This window comes from Rhyacophila brunnea, unplaced genomic scaffold, assembly GCF_057557595.1.
Source record: "Rhyacophila brunnea isolate RB1 unplaced genomic scaffold, BYU_Rbru_1.0 scaffold_8, whole genome shotgun sequence".
NCBI lineage: Eukaryota > Metazoa > Arthropoda > Insecta > Trichoptera > Rhyacophilidae > Rhyacophila > Rhyacophila brunnea.
The window spans coordinates 46500690-46517171 of NW_028233350.1; the positions used below are offsets into that span (position 1 = coordinate 46500690).

General features: G+C 28.5%; 1 protein-coding gene across 2 annotated transcripts in view; it reads right to left on the reverse strand.

Annotated features, from left to right (window-relative positions):
- Nucleotides 1-1345: 1345 nt before the first annotated feature.
- The window catches only part of LOC147064293 (uncharacterized), a 527685-nt gene continuing 512548 nt past the window's right edge, over nucleotides 1346-16482 (reverse strand). For both annotated transcript variants that reach the window (XM_085958787.1, XM_085958786.1), the window contains 3 exons: nucleotides 16416-16463; nucleotides 3571-3665; nucleotides 1346-1880 (listed from right to left, as the gene is read on the reverse strand). In XM_085958787.1, the coding sequence (XP_085814913.1) occupies nucleotides 3592-3665; nucleotides 16416-16463 (122 nt within the window). In that variant the 3' untranslated portion in view covers nucleotides 1346-1880; nucleotides 3571-3591. The remainder of the gene's footprint in view (nucleotides 1881-3570; nucleotides 3666-16415; nucleotides 16464-16482) is intronic.

The following is a 16482-nucleotide window of genomic DNA, read 5'->3' on the forward strand; positions in this document are numbered from 1 at the left end:
AAATATTTGGAATTTGAATATTGCGTATTAAAATTTAAATAATATTAATTTATTATTTCACTTATTTATTGCTAAAATAAATCTTAATTTTGTTAAAAAAAAATATATATAAAAAACATCGTTGTACAAATTACGTTAAATATAAAAAATCATTTTCTGACATTTATAACTCTTAAAATCTTAATTTTTTCACAGAAAAATATCATAATATAGAAGATTTTATTACGGATAATATATTCGTTTATTTAAGTTATACTTTCAATATAATTAAATAAAATATTAATATAAAAATATCCACTAAAAAATTGTTAATGTGACAAACCTAAGCAAGTATATTTTCAATTTATTTCTTGTTTGACAGAATGCAAAGGTTTATTATTACATTCTCGTACATTCATTAGGTATTATATACATTAGTTAGATTACACAATCATATACGCTCGCGTTGAAATATGTGTAGGCTTTATATTAATTTAAATTTGAAACACTTATATGTATAATTTTACCTGACCCTGTACAATGTTCAAATGTGAAGTCAATCACATAATATTACGTACATAAAAATTACAATCAAGTGTTATTTTGGTGAGTTACAGTCGATTTTGACGCTATCCATAAACGGAAATATACGTTGTGACCGTATCTGTTTATATAGCATACACGTATATAAACTTTTTGAAAACATATATTTTTTTAAACAGAAATCATAAGTATATTATGCCACGTGTCACAAAACAACCACATGTGAATTCCGTCTATGGGTGGCCTCTTTATTTGATACATTAGGTACGTCTTACTTTCAGCAAATTTAAAATGGTAAAACACGCATTTTCAAAAACATCAAAAAGTTTGCATATAGTTTGGAACTTTCATAACATTTATTCATTAAATTAAACAAAAATATACATAAATTTAAATAGGAATATTTAACGCTTTTTACATGATTGATTAATTAGAATATTATTTACATTTTTATATTACTTTGTGAATAAAACAAGCCTTTTTACAAAATTTTAATGTTTACAAAGCTAATAATATAATATTTATATTAGTTTTTTTTATATTAACTACTTTACAAGAAATACATATAATTTATATTCACGTATTTTTAATTAGAAAAACAAACATAAATTAACACCAAGCTAGCAAATAGTATTGATTGTTATATAAATAACATGCTTACATTGAAATATTTTCAATTTTTAAAAACTTTACTAAGTAGGTAATTAAATTTGTCACCTGATTTCTAACTTGTCATAAAATAAAAAATAATTTTATTTATATTATGTGACATCAATTATTACAACATTTTAATATTTTTAATTGTTTCAATTTTTCTTTCTTTGATGTTGACATATTTATTACAATCGACTTACTTACCCCTACCGTATTTTATTAAAATCGAATTTATTTCGATTCAATTTTCAAACTCAAAAAATTACTTTTATAACAAAATAGAACTAGGGTGACAAATTTTAAATTTTCATAAAATAATATAACTAGTTTGAGTTGATCAAACTTTTTTATTTAATACATGAAAACATTCAATATAAACAAAAAAAAAAACTTTCATATTAGGTACAGAAATATGCATTCTTTTGCAAATAAACTTTGGACAAATGACTAGTGTGTAACGATTTATATAATATATTTTATTGTACAATAAAATTTATATTTACTTCATTTTGGTGTCGATAAATTAATTGAAGAAATCATATTTCGAATAGAGTTTCATTTTAAATAGTCTATGTACAAATAATATTGTCAATTCACAAATGTTTTAGAGTTTATATTTTATCGATATGTTAACTACCTTTACAATATATTTTTCTCAAAACACTTTTGATACACTTGTTCTTCATTTTCTCACTTTAGTTCACCTGGAAAGAAAAGAAAAAAATATGATATTATTATTTTTTCTATCAAGGATAAGAGTTTTTAAGTATTAAAAAAAATCGGTGCGTACGCGCAGTAGAAGTTATACTTATTTGGCGTAACAAAACAAAAACAAAACTTGTGATAACCTAGATTCTTCGACTAGCTCTTAATTATATTGTTATTTCTCGTTGTTTTTATTTTTAAAATAACAACTGTCACTCTGACGTTTAATCGTTTGTTTATGTAAGGAATTGCAAATGGCCGACAATAATAAATTCGTTTCCTAGGCAACGGAACAATTATACTATCAAACTTGCGTTTATATACAGCTGACTGATTCGCAGCTATTTTCATACTGTCGTAACGCTGTGCGCCCGCAGCTCTCAATTTCTCTCTCGCCCCAAAAATAGTATAACTTCAAAAATCTTTGTTTATTTAATCAATAGGCACAATTAAAAACTCATAATGAATTTAATGAATATAATATATTAAAAATGCAAAACATTAATAAACCTATCTTAAATAATAATATGTTGTCGTTAAAGTTTTGTTCACTGCATTAGTACAGACTAAATAATTGTATAAGATTTAATTATGAATCGACAAACAAAAAACGTAGTTCTTTTTTTGCAATAATGCATTTTGACAGGCTTAATTTTAATATAATGCAATCGGTCACCAAAAATTTTTCAAACAAAAGACGTCACGGATCTAGAGGTTGTGCTCGAGAAATGAAAAAAAATCACAACCTCTACACACACTAATGCTAATTATTTGCATCACTTGCGAATATTTACCATTGCGTCTGTGAGATTCGTATCGGCTTACAGATAATATTATCAAGGTTGCACGTCAGGCTTGTGTAAAATGTGATTTTTTTTGTTGCAAATTAAAAGCAGTCGACTGCGTTTTTTTCGATGTTTACGAATTTTGTTGTGAATGATGGCGACGGCGGAAAATTTAATAAAAATAGTTCGAATTATGATATTTATAGTATGATGACAACATTTAAAATATGACCTATAAGCAGTAATGGACCAAATAACAATTCGTAATAAACTTTTCGAACTGTCTATGTTACTGGCAGTTCGCGGCAATAAAATATTAAAGTTTAAAACATCCAAATTCCATAATTGTGTCGCTAGATTTCAAAATCAGCCAAGTCTACCTTTAGGTGTTTTTGACCTTTTTTGTGAATTGCTGAAGAACGACTGCTTTCTAATATTTCTGCATTATCGAAATGAGAAAGTTATTAATTTTAAATATTCTATTCTCGAAATAATATAAACTTTCACTCTTGTGACTGTGTACTTGAGAAAACAAAAAAACTGTTTTTCTCCAATTCATCCATTATGTACTCGGCTGATTTTGAAATCTAGCGACACATTTATTATTAACGACATAATTTATTTGCAATACTTTTTACGTATTTAATAAAATAATTGAGGTTTTGCGAAAAAATAATGATATTATTTTATCAAATAAAACATATTATTATATTAATTTGGTGTATTGTAAAGGAAAATATTTTTTAGACTACATTGTAGGAATAGTTAATAAGTAAATTGAGTTTAAAATAGTTTTTCAACGATAATAAATAGATACCATTATTCGTTTTATTTTCCCTTCTATTACGAGATAATATTATGTACTTAGGTTATTTTTTACAAAATATCGATTGGAAACATTTACCTCAGAAAGTGATTTGTTTTTTTACAAAAACCTCAAGGTGAACGGTAAAATGATGAGAAACCAGAAGACTTGTAGTTGTGCCGCACCATCTGCACCTGAAAAAATGCATTGTTTTAGATACTTATAAAAAAATAATATAACAAAATACATAAAAATACAATATGTGGTAGAGTATCAGGGTGATGTGATAAGAAAAATCCTGAAAGGTAAAATTAAATTTAAATCAATATATTAATAGATTAGTTTAGATAATTATTTCAAACGTATTCAACATTTAATTGGTGATAAATAATATGGTAGTCATTCATGCTTAGTATTGAACGTATTAAAATACAAAATATACAGTTGACAACAACATTTTTATTTTTTTACCTAAAGTAAAAATAATGATTGAACATTATTAAAATATTATTGCTATAGTATAAAACTTCTTCGATAGTTTATGTGAGATAGAATGGCAGAAGTGTTTTTACTAGTTATGAAGAACACGTAAAATTACATTCATGGAAAATAAATAAGAGATTCATAATTCAACAATGTCATTAGGGAGAGCAGCCATATTGTAGATATAATTCAAGGTCATATAATAATTCTAAGTTATAATGAATAAATACATAACAGGATGTATTTCAGAGATGGCGTTAATAATGCATAATATATATCCACTTTTTTAACATCTCTTTATTAAAATTATTTTAATATTTACAGAAAGATATTTTATGTTGGTAGAATATTAAACATTAGGTCTAATATTATAATATATTATTTATTTGTCTTGATACATCTGCCTGTAACGCAAAGCAACAAAGCATACACCATCTCTGTCTACCAAAAGGTATGCACAGCTAACAATAAACTGACTCTCTGACTCACGTTAATTTTCATTCGAAGCAGTTGCGTCTTTGTTGTGTGATCGTATACATAAAACACCCGCGTTGAACCTCTCATTGTACTTAATCGCTTAGTCACGCAATATGCCTTTCGCTCACACGCTTCTTTACGCATTCACTGTATTATCTTAAAGTATCGTTATTTTTACATATACAAAAAAAAACTAAATTACAAATGAAATTCATGTAAAATACACCGGTTTTATCGAAATAGATGTCTACCTATTTATATTTTAGTTAAATCTACGCTTATCTACTTTAGGTATGGATATGTCATTCTATATTTATTTGCTTATGATGTAAAATAGTATTATTGTTAGCTAAATAGTGTTATAGAACGCATCGATAATTATTTTGACAGGTAACACTGCTACTTTTTACAATTTTTTTTTATAAAATAATAAATAGCTTCAAAAAAATAACACCCCAAGATATTTTTATTTCATATAAGTATCGTTTTACTGATATTATTAATAATAAAAATAATTACAAGATAAAAAGAACTTTTTATATACAACATTTTTAAATTTTCTGTTGAATCATAATATAAACTTGACTTGACTAGCTTCAACGATCAAAAAAATTTGTATTTGATAGAAATAATATTGAAATGTCATCTTGACATGTCATATTGATTTCCATAGTAACGCACGTATATATTAATAATTTAGTTGCTAGGTCCCCAGACCCCCTTATGGTATCAAAATAACTTTTCATACAAAACAGAATTAACTAAAAATAAATTCAACTCTACTTAAAGATGGCTAAAAGTATTTTAAAAAAATGCATTGGAATCGTGTTCTGATATATTCTAAAAGTTTCAAATGTCTAGCTAGTTGGGAAGTTAGTTAAAAATCGATTGCAAGATTTGTACCAGACAAAGAACCACCGGACAAATAAGAATACGAGCTCAGAAAAACGTTGTAAAATAAGTCACCCGATGCCCATATTTTCTTAAAAGGTACGTGTGTTATATTAATTGATGTTTGTATGTATGTCATTATTCACAGTGGTTTTAAAATATTTTTTTTTATTAAATAATCGGTGGTGTGGTGCTTAGCTTTAAAATGCCTACAAGGAGGCTTATATTAATTACTATGTTCGCTTGCTAATTTTCAAATGATTTTACTTGTTTTTTTTATATTTTTTTGATTTACTACGAAAAAATATGTATATTCAATAGAGACATTGATTTTCAATTAATAAAATTGAGATACGTGATATTGGACCATTTAAAGAAATATCATTATTTTGTGAAAGGTTCACGATCACTGAATTAAGCAGTACTCACGTATTTTTATACGCAAATAGGCTTTTTACACGTCGGCACATAGGAATCCTCAGACCAGGGGTGTGGGGTGCGAGGCACGCGAGCCTCGGAGGGGTCGTGATGGCTTTCCCTTGCTGGAAATTCGCCCCCGTAAGTGTTCGCGCGGCTCCATGAAAGGAAATGAAGGACCACTTAGGATGGAGAAAGGCTTCGCGGGGGGTGAGTGGAGGAGTGATAGCCGGGGGGAGGGGGAGCGGCAGATTTCAAAGGCGATATTTCCTCATACGTGTCGGATGAATGTCACATTTTGATATAGCCCTCTTACACACTATGATTGGCACGGTATATTTGTTTTTTGTCTAATAAAAATTATAATACCTACTTAGTCACGATCTGAGTGGATTTCATACAGTTAACTGTATTATAACTAATCCGTCAATTTGTGTACATTAAGTAGGTCCTATAATATGTTATTTTGTTTTAAACTATATTATAATAATAATATTAGACTTTAGAGCTTTAATACCCGGCATCACTCAGACATGATTTATAACGTTTGAGATTGATAATGATTTGAATTGTCCCATCTCCACCCGCCATGTATATGCAGCCGCGGTTTGTGCACGGCCGCCTTCCATGACACTATAAAAGTGTCAGAATAAAAAGATTTTAGTTCCACACTTTCTTGTCCAGAAGCTATGATGCACAGGACTGATGTAGCAACCATGCACATGCACATACCATGACATGAAGTGTCCTCTGTATCCGTGTACTGAAACTCTGCCAAAGCGCGCATTTGTGTTTCCGTTTATTTTATATTAAGATACTAAATATTATTCTAAATCAATTATCTCTGCAAGTAAATCAACGTCAGCCAAGTTTGTATTTAAGTTTTAGAAATCGTCTATCGGTGAAGGTTTCAGATCGATGTAATAAAGTGTATGTGTACCCCATATTTATATATACCCATAGGCGGCCCTCATAGTCCGATGAGTAAAGCGCTGGCCTTTTATCCTGGAGGGTTCGATCCCGGTGAGGTTACAAAAGATTTATGTGATTTTTTCAAAGCCTGGGTGTGTGTGATTGTTTCACTTATGTTACTGATTAAACTACTGTTTCACTACATATTATATATTTATATTATATGTGTGTAGTATATTATCATTTTTATCCTATTTTAGAAAGTAACAAGGATATTTATTATAATATAGAAAATAGACAAACAAGTTTTACCTAAAATTTTAATCTTAAGAATCAAGAGGACTTTTGAAACAAAAAATAGCTTTAAAAAATCTTACTGAGCAGCACTGAGCTTTGAAATAATGAGGGGATGCTGAAAATATTAAAAGGAAGTTATTGATTATTATGAAATGGTACCTGAAGAATAATGTTTATTTTCAAACTATATATATCGTACAATTATTATCGCACATATAAAAATTATGCAACTCCATTGGATACCCCATGTCTTAAGAAGGAAAAAAACCATACCACCCATGCACCTATTCGTGATAGAAACGTATATAGGCAACGGTAGTTATACTAAATGTCTCTGAGATTGGGGTAGTGTAGAAAGAGCTTTCGGCAGTCAAATGCGAAATGATAGACTTTCCATGAAGTTGTCAAGAGCCCCATAGAATACTTACTGTTTTTAAAAACCTATTTTATTTATATTGATTGATTATTTTTTCATTGATCGATTCATTCATCAATTCATTGATTATTTTATAATAATATTATTCCAGTTAAGTGTATAGAGCAGACATGTCCAACGCATCTATTACGGGATAGATGTTAGTAGATCGTACCATGAACTGAGTTATAAAGTGTGTATATTTACTCAGCTGTTGGAGTATAATATGATTTCATTGAGACTTTCATTGGAAAAAAATTAACTACACTTACCTATTTTTATTTCCACAACTGATGTACGTTAAAATCGTTTTCAAATTAACTATGAAGAAGAAAATTAGTCTTGTTGTATCACATAATTCGTATTGGACTACAACCTGTCGCAGTAGTAAGAGAAAGAGATGATGTGAATCCAGCCGTTTAAGGCTGCAAGATATTGGTATGACAATATTGTGTGCCGAAACGAAAAAAAACGATAAATGAAAATTAAGTATTTCTTTGTCTTGGTAAAAGACAAACGTTAGTTAGTTAATTTGTAGCCGACCAAATATAATACGTTCGTTTATGTTTAAGAATGACAATAAACTGCAGAGTGTGATAGATTACTGCCGGTTTTAATAGTGGATATTAGATCATAGCCTACTTGGAGTTTTCCATGCCTGGTCTATAGTAATATATTACCACGTTTTTCTTAGCTCGAATTCTTGTTTTTCCGGTAGTTGTTTGTCCAGTACAAATCTTGCAATCGATTTTAAACTAACTTCCCGACTAGCTAGACATTTGAAACTTTTAGAATATATCAGAACACGATGCTGATGCATTCTTTTAATACTTTTAGCCATCTTTAAGTAGAATTGAATTCATTTTCAGTTAATTCTGTTTTGTATGAAAAGTTATTTCGGAAGAAATTCGTAATCCAATCCACTATTATTGATTGCTAAGGAGGTGGTCCTAGCAACTAAATTATTAATATATTCGTGCGTTACTATGGAAATCAAAATGAGATTTCAGTATTCTATATTTGTTTGTTTGTTGCAAAATAGCAAAAAAATGATTTGTTGACAATTGCCTTATTTGTCCTAAATTATTAATACATAGAATTGTCAAGTTTATATTATGATTCAACAGAAAATTTAAAAACATCGTATTTAAAAGTTCTTTTAATCGTGTTATTATTTTTATTATTATTCTTCTTTTTCGATTACTACATATTCAAAGGACGTCTATCATATTAGCGAGACTTTTCCGATAGAGTGTCCTGTGATCAAAACTATTCTAAGTATATAATTATCAAATTGTAATGTTTTTATTTAAATATTATATAATTATTAATATATTATTATTAATTATATTTTAATAACGTTTTAGAATATATTTATATATCAAAAAGAAGACTTACACAATTAAAGAGTCAAAATAATAAAAAAAATCTCGTCTCTTCGACAATAGCCGCGGATTCCTTTAGATTTAAAAAGAAGGGCTGATCTGCCCTATTCTCTCGACATATAGTCCTCAACCCCTCAGTTCAGAGATTCTTAACCTTGCACAGTGATACCTTGACATCGGCATCCATTTTGTTCCTTCAAGGTAAAGAAGCCATATTTCTCCTCCGATATATTATTTTTCTTTCCAAAGAGATCGTTCACTATTCATCTTTTTTTCCTACAGACAAGATGTAATCAATTTATCAAAGTATTATCGATATAGAATATAAGAGAAGCCATAAAAACATTTCTATTAAATTATAATATGACGATCTAATCAAGTAGATTTTCAAAAGAAATTTCATATTTGTTTTTAATCTGTTAAAATTAATAATTAACACGATGGTAATAATTACACATTATATTTTACTATTCATTATAAATGATAATTTAGATAATTATACAATATTAGAAAAAATAACAGGTATTAGTGCCACCTTCTGTGTGTATGCGTGATGTGAATACCTTTGGCAGACAGAATGAGGGTGTGTATGTGCTATATTGTGTTGCAGTGCGTTACAGACAGATAAACTAAAACAGTTGTATAATACTAGATTATATTCCGGCATTATGGTTGAATAAATAAATATTCTTATTACAGATGCCAAAATCGAATAAAACTAAAATTTGTGATAAAACATGTAAATGATAAGTATATAAAATAATTTGAAAATAAACATTATTTTTTTATTCAGCGAATAATTTACAATATTTAAAAGCGTAACATTATTATTTATTGAAAATTCATCAATTGAAAACACTTTCAGAAAAATATAATACCGGGCAGGATACGAACCCGCAACCATCAAATGTAAGCCAATCCACTTTATTGAATGAGTCACTGACGCGCTTATTAGTTTCAAAGGTTTTTTCTAGTAGTTATGTTGTTGGGGTGTCTTTAAATTACCTATGTTCAATAAATAATGCTCGAATCTTGTTGAATAAAAAAATGGAGTATAAAATTTGTTGTATTTAATTATTAGTAATAAAATTGATTCAAATTTTTTCCCCCACCGCAACAGGATATGAAGCCAAATGACAATTGTGTAGTAACAGTTGTAATATAATCTCAGAAACACACACACTTTACATAAATTATATACTTATAATGTATTGTGACCTCACCGGTAATCGAACCCGGGACGGATGAAAAGTCTTACATATTAAATTTGACTATGACAGCTGCAACCAAAGTATAGTACTAGTGCATTCGTATTAAAAAAACTATGTTGAGCTTAATACGGGGAAAAATTAAAAAAAAACCAATGGGCAAGGATTCAGGAAAGAATACGCGATGTAAAAGGGGTCACTGAAATAGGTAGCCGAATATGTCACTCAGCGACTGTACAATCGCTGGAACAAATACACTCATATTATAGAAACAAAAATAATGGAAGGATTCAAAAGGCCTTAATCCAGTAATGAATGGCGGCTGATTATGGAGACTGGATATTATATTTTCTCTTATTAATCCGTTCTATGAAAGAGATCGGTTTAAAAAGCATACGAGCCTCTATTGATTAAAGGTATGAGCATTGTATTGTTCTTTGACATTGATTGCCCTTTTAAAAATTCAATAATATCTACTTATTAGAAATTAATCCTCACTACTAATTCAAAAATATTCTTTATCACAAATAAACTTGACTCATTCATACGTAAGTACATTTTTTCTTTAGTTATGCCCCAATCATTCTTTTATTTCATCCAAGATCTACAGGTTTACCACTGCTTTTATTTTAAAATGAAAGGACGATGGCTTGTTTGTCGGTCTTTTGAAGAGTAAAGTTCATTAGTCAGTCTCAACCAAAAGATGTGGAAAAGCTCTCGAGTCTTCCACCGATTTTCAAAGCTCCGAGTGAGTCCTTCACGACTCGATTGGGTAAGGGGCAATAATCTTCAAAGGAAACGGATATATTTAAAAATGTCTACGTGTTTTTCCACCTTGCTTATTAGACATACGTAAATAATTAAGTAACCTTAAGCATTTTTTTATTAATTCAAAATTATTATGTTAATTAATTAATTAAATACTATCGACCGAAGGTACATAATTAATGAAATTTGATTTTAAATACCAACTGATTTAAATTGTATACTACTCCACTTGAGTCGTTTTTTACGATCTAGGTTTCAACTTTCGGCATCTTCAAAAAGGCAAATGCACACTGACAACAAAAGTTAATTTATAAAGAACATGGTTAATGCTCGCTTCTATAATATAAAAATGTATTGTATATATTTGCTTCATTGGTATTGTATAAACATAGTATTTTATTATTATATATAAAAATATAACGAAACTTTAATAAAATAAAGTGAATGAGTTAAAAAGCGTGTGAGCAAAATGCATATACGTGACTAAGCGATTAAGTGCAGCACGCATGCGAGGAATCCAATGTGGGGTATTCTATGTATGCGATCACGCGACAAAGACGCAAATTGTTTTTCGGGCAAATTTACGTTATTACATTATATTATATTTGTCTTGATTCATCTATCTATATGTCTGTTACTCATGAGAGAAAATATATGTAAATTTGTTTTACCGAGCGAGACAGGTAAAATATACACTTAAACACAAATTAAAAAATTTAAAAAATAAACTGACATGCAATTATTAATCGGGTCGCGAAAGAAAACACACTCATAAAGTTTTGACAAATACTCACAGTACAGCACGTACTACAGAACTAGCATAAATCGAGTATATTAAATATACGTATTAAATGATATTACTATTAATTTGTGACATATTCGCGGAAAAGTATAAAGAAGTATGTTGTCGGATAAGAAACACGATTTTGAAAATGATATATCTCTGAAAACGTCAATTTCGATAAGAATATGCTTGTCACAAATTGAAGAGATGGATAAAGTGAAAAGGTTGAAAACAACAAACAACAACAAAAATGTTGTATTTTTTTCTAGAAACGTTATGTTTAGTCAGATACAGAGACAGCTTATTGTTAGCTGTGCATACCTTTGGTAGAAATAGAGAGAGTGTTTGTGCTGTATTGCGTTACAGACAGATAAATAAAAAAAAATATAAGATAATATAATTGTTATAATATGGTACATTATTAAATATTTTTTAAAATTTTTATTTAATCATAAAAGAAATAGCTCTCTATAGATTTTTCTCGACAGAACTAAAGTAATTTTACGAGGTATGAAAAACACACGGTGAAATCCAATATCTCTATAAAAAATCTATTTTGATAGTTTAATTGAAAATAATTGTGAGAAGTAGGTACCTTGCTTGAATCAAAATCACAGTAAATTATCGCCAATATTAACGAAATTCCTCAGACGCATAGTTACTGATTAATTTAATTGTGATTAGGTGTGGCGTATATGACTAAATTGGCAAAGCATTTTAGCCGGTTTCCAATGGATGCGGATTCGAGTCCCGCCCAGCACCAACATTTTTTTATGAGAGTTTGGCGATGTTCCAAATAACTTACGTTCAATAAACAATTGTACATTATTAAAACTAGTGTATTATTAAAAATCAAGAAACTATTATCTTTATCTTTGTTTAAATTGAGAGTTATTTAAAATAATTACAAGATGAAAAGGACTTTTTATATACCACGTTTTTAAATTTTCTGTTGAATCATATAAACTTGATAATACTATGTATAAATAAAAACTTTTTATTGTACTTGATAGAAATACTGAATAAATATTATAGAATACAGAAATGTAATTTTGACATTCCATATTGATTTCCATAGTAACGCATGTATATATTAATAATTTAATTACTAGGACCCACTTAGCAACCAATAATAGTGGGTAGTAAATATTATTTTTAACGAATTTTTTTCCGAAACATACAAAACAGAATTAACTGAAAATGAATTCAATTCTGCTTAAAGATGGCCAAAAGTATTAAAAGAATGCATTGTTGTCGTATTTTGATATATTTTAAAAGTTTCAAATGTCTATCTAGTCGGAAAATTAGTTAAAAATCTTGGACAAACAAGAAAAAAATTGTACTGCACAAGAAAAAATCTGTACCGGAGAAACAAGAATACGACCTAATAAAAACGTGTTAAAATATGTGTGTACTATTTTTAGACTGCCTAATACCAAAATATATTTATATTTATAAATTTATATGAGTCTATATTATTATCGGCTCAGTACGATGTTATATTATTCGTCAATAATGAATACAAGTGAGTACTTAATTTAAATCTAAGTAGAGATAGAAATGAACGATAAATTTCCCGAAACAAACCGAGCTGTCACGGATGCCTGCCAGATATCTCAACGGACTGTTTAACATTTAAATATTAAAGCTTTTGGCTGTCTTGATTAACTGGAATGGTAGAATACTCAAACTCGTCAAAGCGATCATCAAAGAAGTAATACTTAGCAAGCTAGCCTTTAATTACTATCAAATATCTGCTTAATAATAATGATAAACTTAGGCAAAGATAAATTTTAGCTTTGATTTCATATCTATTAAATACTACCAGTGTTAATTATTACAGTCCACCTAGTGATTTTTACATTTTTTCAAAGCCATTAGATAATTAAGTAGTTAATCCAGTATTAGTGGTGAATATTTGATACCTGTGGAGGCTTATATGATCCTATTAGGATCGGACGAAAAAAGAAAAATATTTGATAAATAACTTACGAAATTGCTTCGGGTGTTGATATATTCCACCTATGTGAGGATGAGTATAGGTAGACGTTGTTTTATAAATTCTTAAAATAGGATCTGCTTTACTCATCCGGTGTACTAATTCCTTGTACCTATATAATTTATATTTTTTGTATTTACACATTTCTACTGTTTAATAGCATACTATCTATCTCTTTTTTTATGTAATACTGTTTTATATTCCTTTGTTTCTAAATGTCATGTTGTAAACGTCTTAAACTTATAATTTGTAATGTCCACAATATGTTAGAAATAAATGAATTTAATTGAATTGAATTATTTAAGTTTTAAAAAATTTCCATTAAATCTTGAATACACTAAATATTTATAGACAGTTTTACGATATACTAATCCCGTGTCTGATAAATTCAAATGTTGTTTTTTCTCCTTGTGTAGTTTGACTCAGGAAATATAAATAATTAGGTCAACAAGTAGCTGATATCCATTTCCCATAAAAAAATTATAATTGGTTAATTAAACCTACACTCTGTGGATCCCCATCCTAGATGAGCATCTTACGATTGAACATGGTGATGTATATATGCGTATTTACGTATTGTACTGTATTAATAATATACAAATATATCTATATTATTATAATTGATTTTGGTTGTGTACTATTCCATTTGAGTTACTTATAATATGTGACTCTGGTTTCGCCTTTTCACATCATTAGACACTAAGCGTCAACAATGGCAAATCCACACTGACACTGAATACAGTTAATATACATAATTTGAAAACAAATCAGATATATAACAATGGATAAGTGGTTACATGTTCACTTCCCGTCAGACGTCGTATTTTTTCAAAAAAAAAATGTTTATAGTAGATATATCTGAGATGTTGTAACATTATGTATATTCAATATTATACAAAATGTAACATTCTCAAATCTTGTTAATTGTTTGTTGAATACGGACATGGTTATTGAATATAGTTAATTCTTTTTTTTATATTATTTTACTCAATAAAGATATTGATGGCTATATTCTTGCCAAATTTTAGCTCCCCACCTTCGAGGACCATTTCATAGCATGAACAAACTTTACTGTAAGGAACTGATAACAGTGAAGAGAGTTGGAGGCTTTCATCAAGTACTCAATACAAATAGGATGATTATAATAATGATACGCAATAGTTAAAAAAAATATGTAGTGTTATTAATTAAAAATACAATCATTTATTAAAATGTTTGATTTAATAAAACGCATTTTTTTGTAGTACTTATTCCACTTTTAATCAATAAATTAAGACCGGTTTTTTCCTCATCAGTCATTCTTTATTGAAATTACAACATTTTGTTTGAAAAATACTAAATACTATAAAAATTCACGTAAGATATGGGATGTCAATGTGGGATTTTTTAAACAGTTAATTTAGGTCAAACAGGCAGAAGTTTTAATACTAGATAAATGAAATACTTGTATTATTAGAAACCAGGTAAGCTACTCGTAAATTCACAGTAGGTACTTTGCCAAGCACCCCATAGAGAATCTCTATCATACCGTTGATCCAACTCCTGGTCCTATACATATTGTGCGTATTATTACAAGAGTCGTCTATTTACTAACCTAATGATGTATATTCAAATAAATATATTTTTAAAATAGTACAGAGATTTCTCTATTAATTAAAATTATTACCTGTGTAAAAATCCTTTTTATAGACTGTAGAAATAAATCTTTTTTTATATAATAAATAAATAAATTTGTCATTAATAATAATTTTAAATAAACTCAAAAACCAAATATGAAAGATTATGAAGAAGAAATCCCAGAAAAACAATGCACAAGGTATGACCCAGTTAGCGAGTTGTAACTGTATTGCAATGAATGTGAGTTGAAGTCCTATTACTATAGCTTAATTTAAATTTAAATTTCTTTGTTAAATAAAGAATATTGCATTCTTAAATCTCGTTTGCATACAAACTGTTTAATTAAAAGAAATATTAGCAAACACATTGTAATAAAAAATTTAAACAGAAACTTAGTACACCTTTTATTCATACATTAATTAAAAATAACAGTTCCTAATATTGTTAGGAAATTCATTATAATTAATGAGTAAATCGCAAAAGTATTTTACATTAATATTGAGATAGTAATGTTTCATAACGTGCCCGAAAACTTGTAAGTATGCAGTTTGCCATATCACACTTCACCGTGAAATGTTGTATCTGAAATATATGGACGTATATTAAGGATCGTCCAATCTCTTTGGGTCATATAGAACTGACATAAAATTCATGTCTTAATAAAACACGGTTCTTGTCGGTTTACATTTTACAGGAAGCCAGCAGCAAACGAATTTTGAAAATAGCCGATATACTGGATTATTTGTTAGGTTAGGTTGAGTTAGGTTTTCTTTCTTTAATTCATGAGTTTTGCCAAAATCAGCTATGAAAATATAATTAATGTTCATATTGAATCTAATAAAAGTGGAGACCGTATAGTATACGGGATCTCTTTCCGCTAAGAAAGCTCACGGCGAACTGTACACGGTGAAATGTTTTACGTACTATTTACATTTAACCGTTTCATAATATTATTTTAATTTCTATATTCGTCAGTTAATATGATGATTTGTGCTAAAGTAACCACACACGTATTCATACAGACTTCAAATGCAATATTATATTATTATTAATAGGTGCTTTAATATTGCAGTGAAAAACAATGTTCATTATGCCACTTATATATACATACATAGATAAATACAATAATAGTGTATTAGTTTGGGTTATGGACAGTGAAAGTGAGAAAAATGGAATTGATTTATTAAGGCTTTATATTACGGTGGGTGGTTGGTTGGTGAGTTATATATTTTACAGATGACAAATATTAGTGATTTTTTTCTGGGTAATCAGGGTTAATCGCCTTGCTTACCATATAAACGTGTACCAGCCTCGGGTTGCTCGACCAGATAGCCTTTTCCTGTCACCATAAATATTCA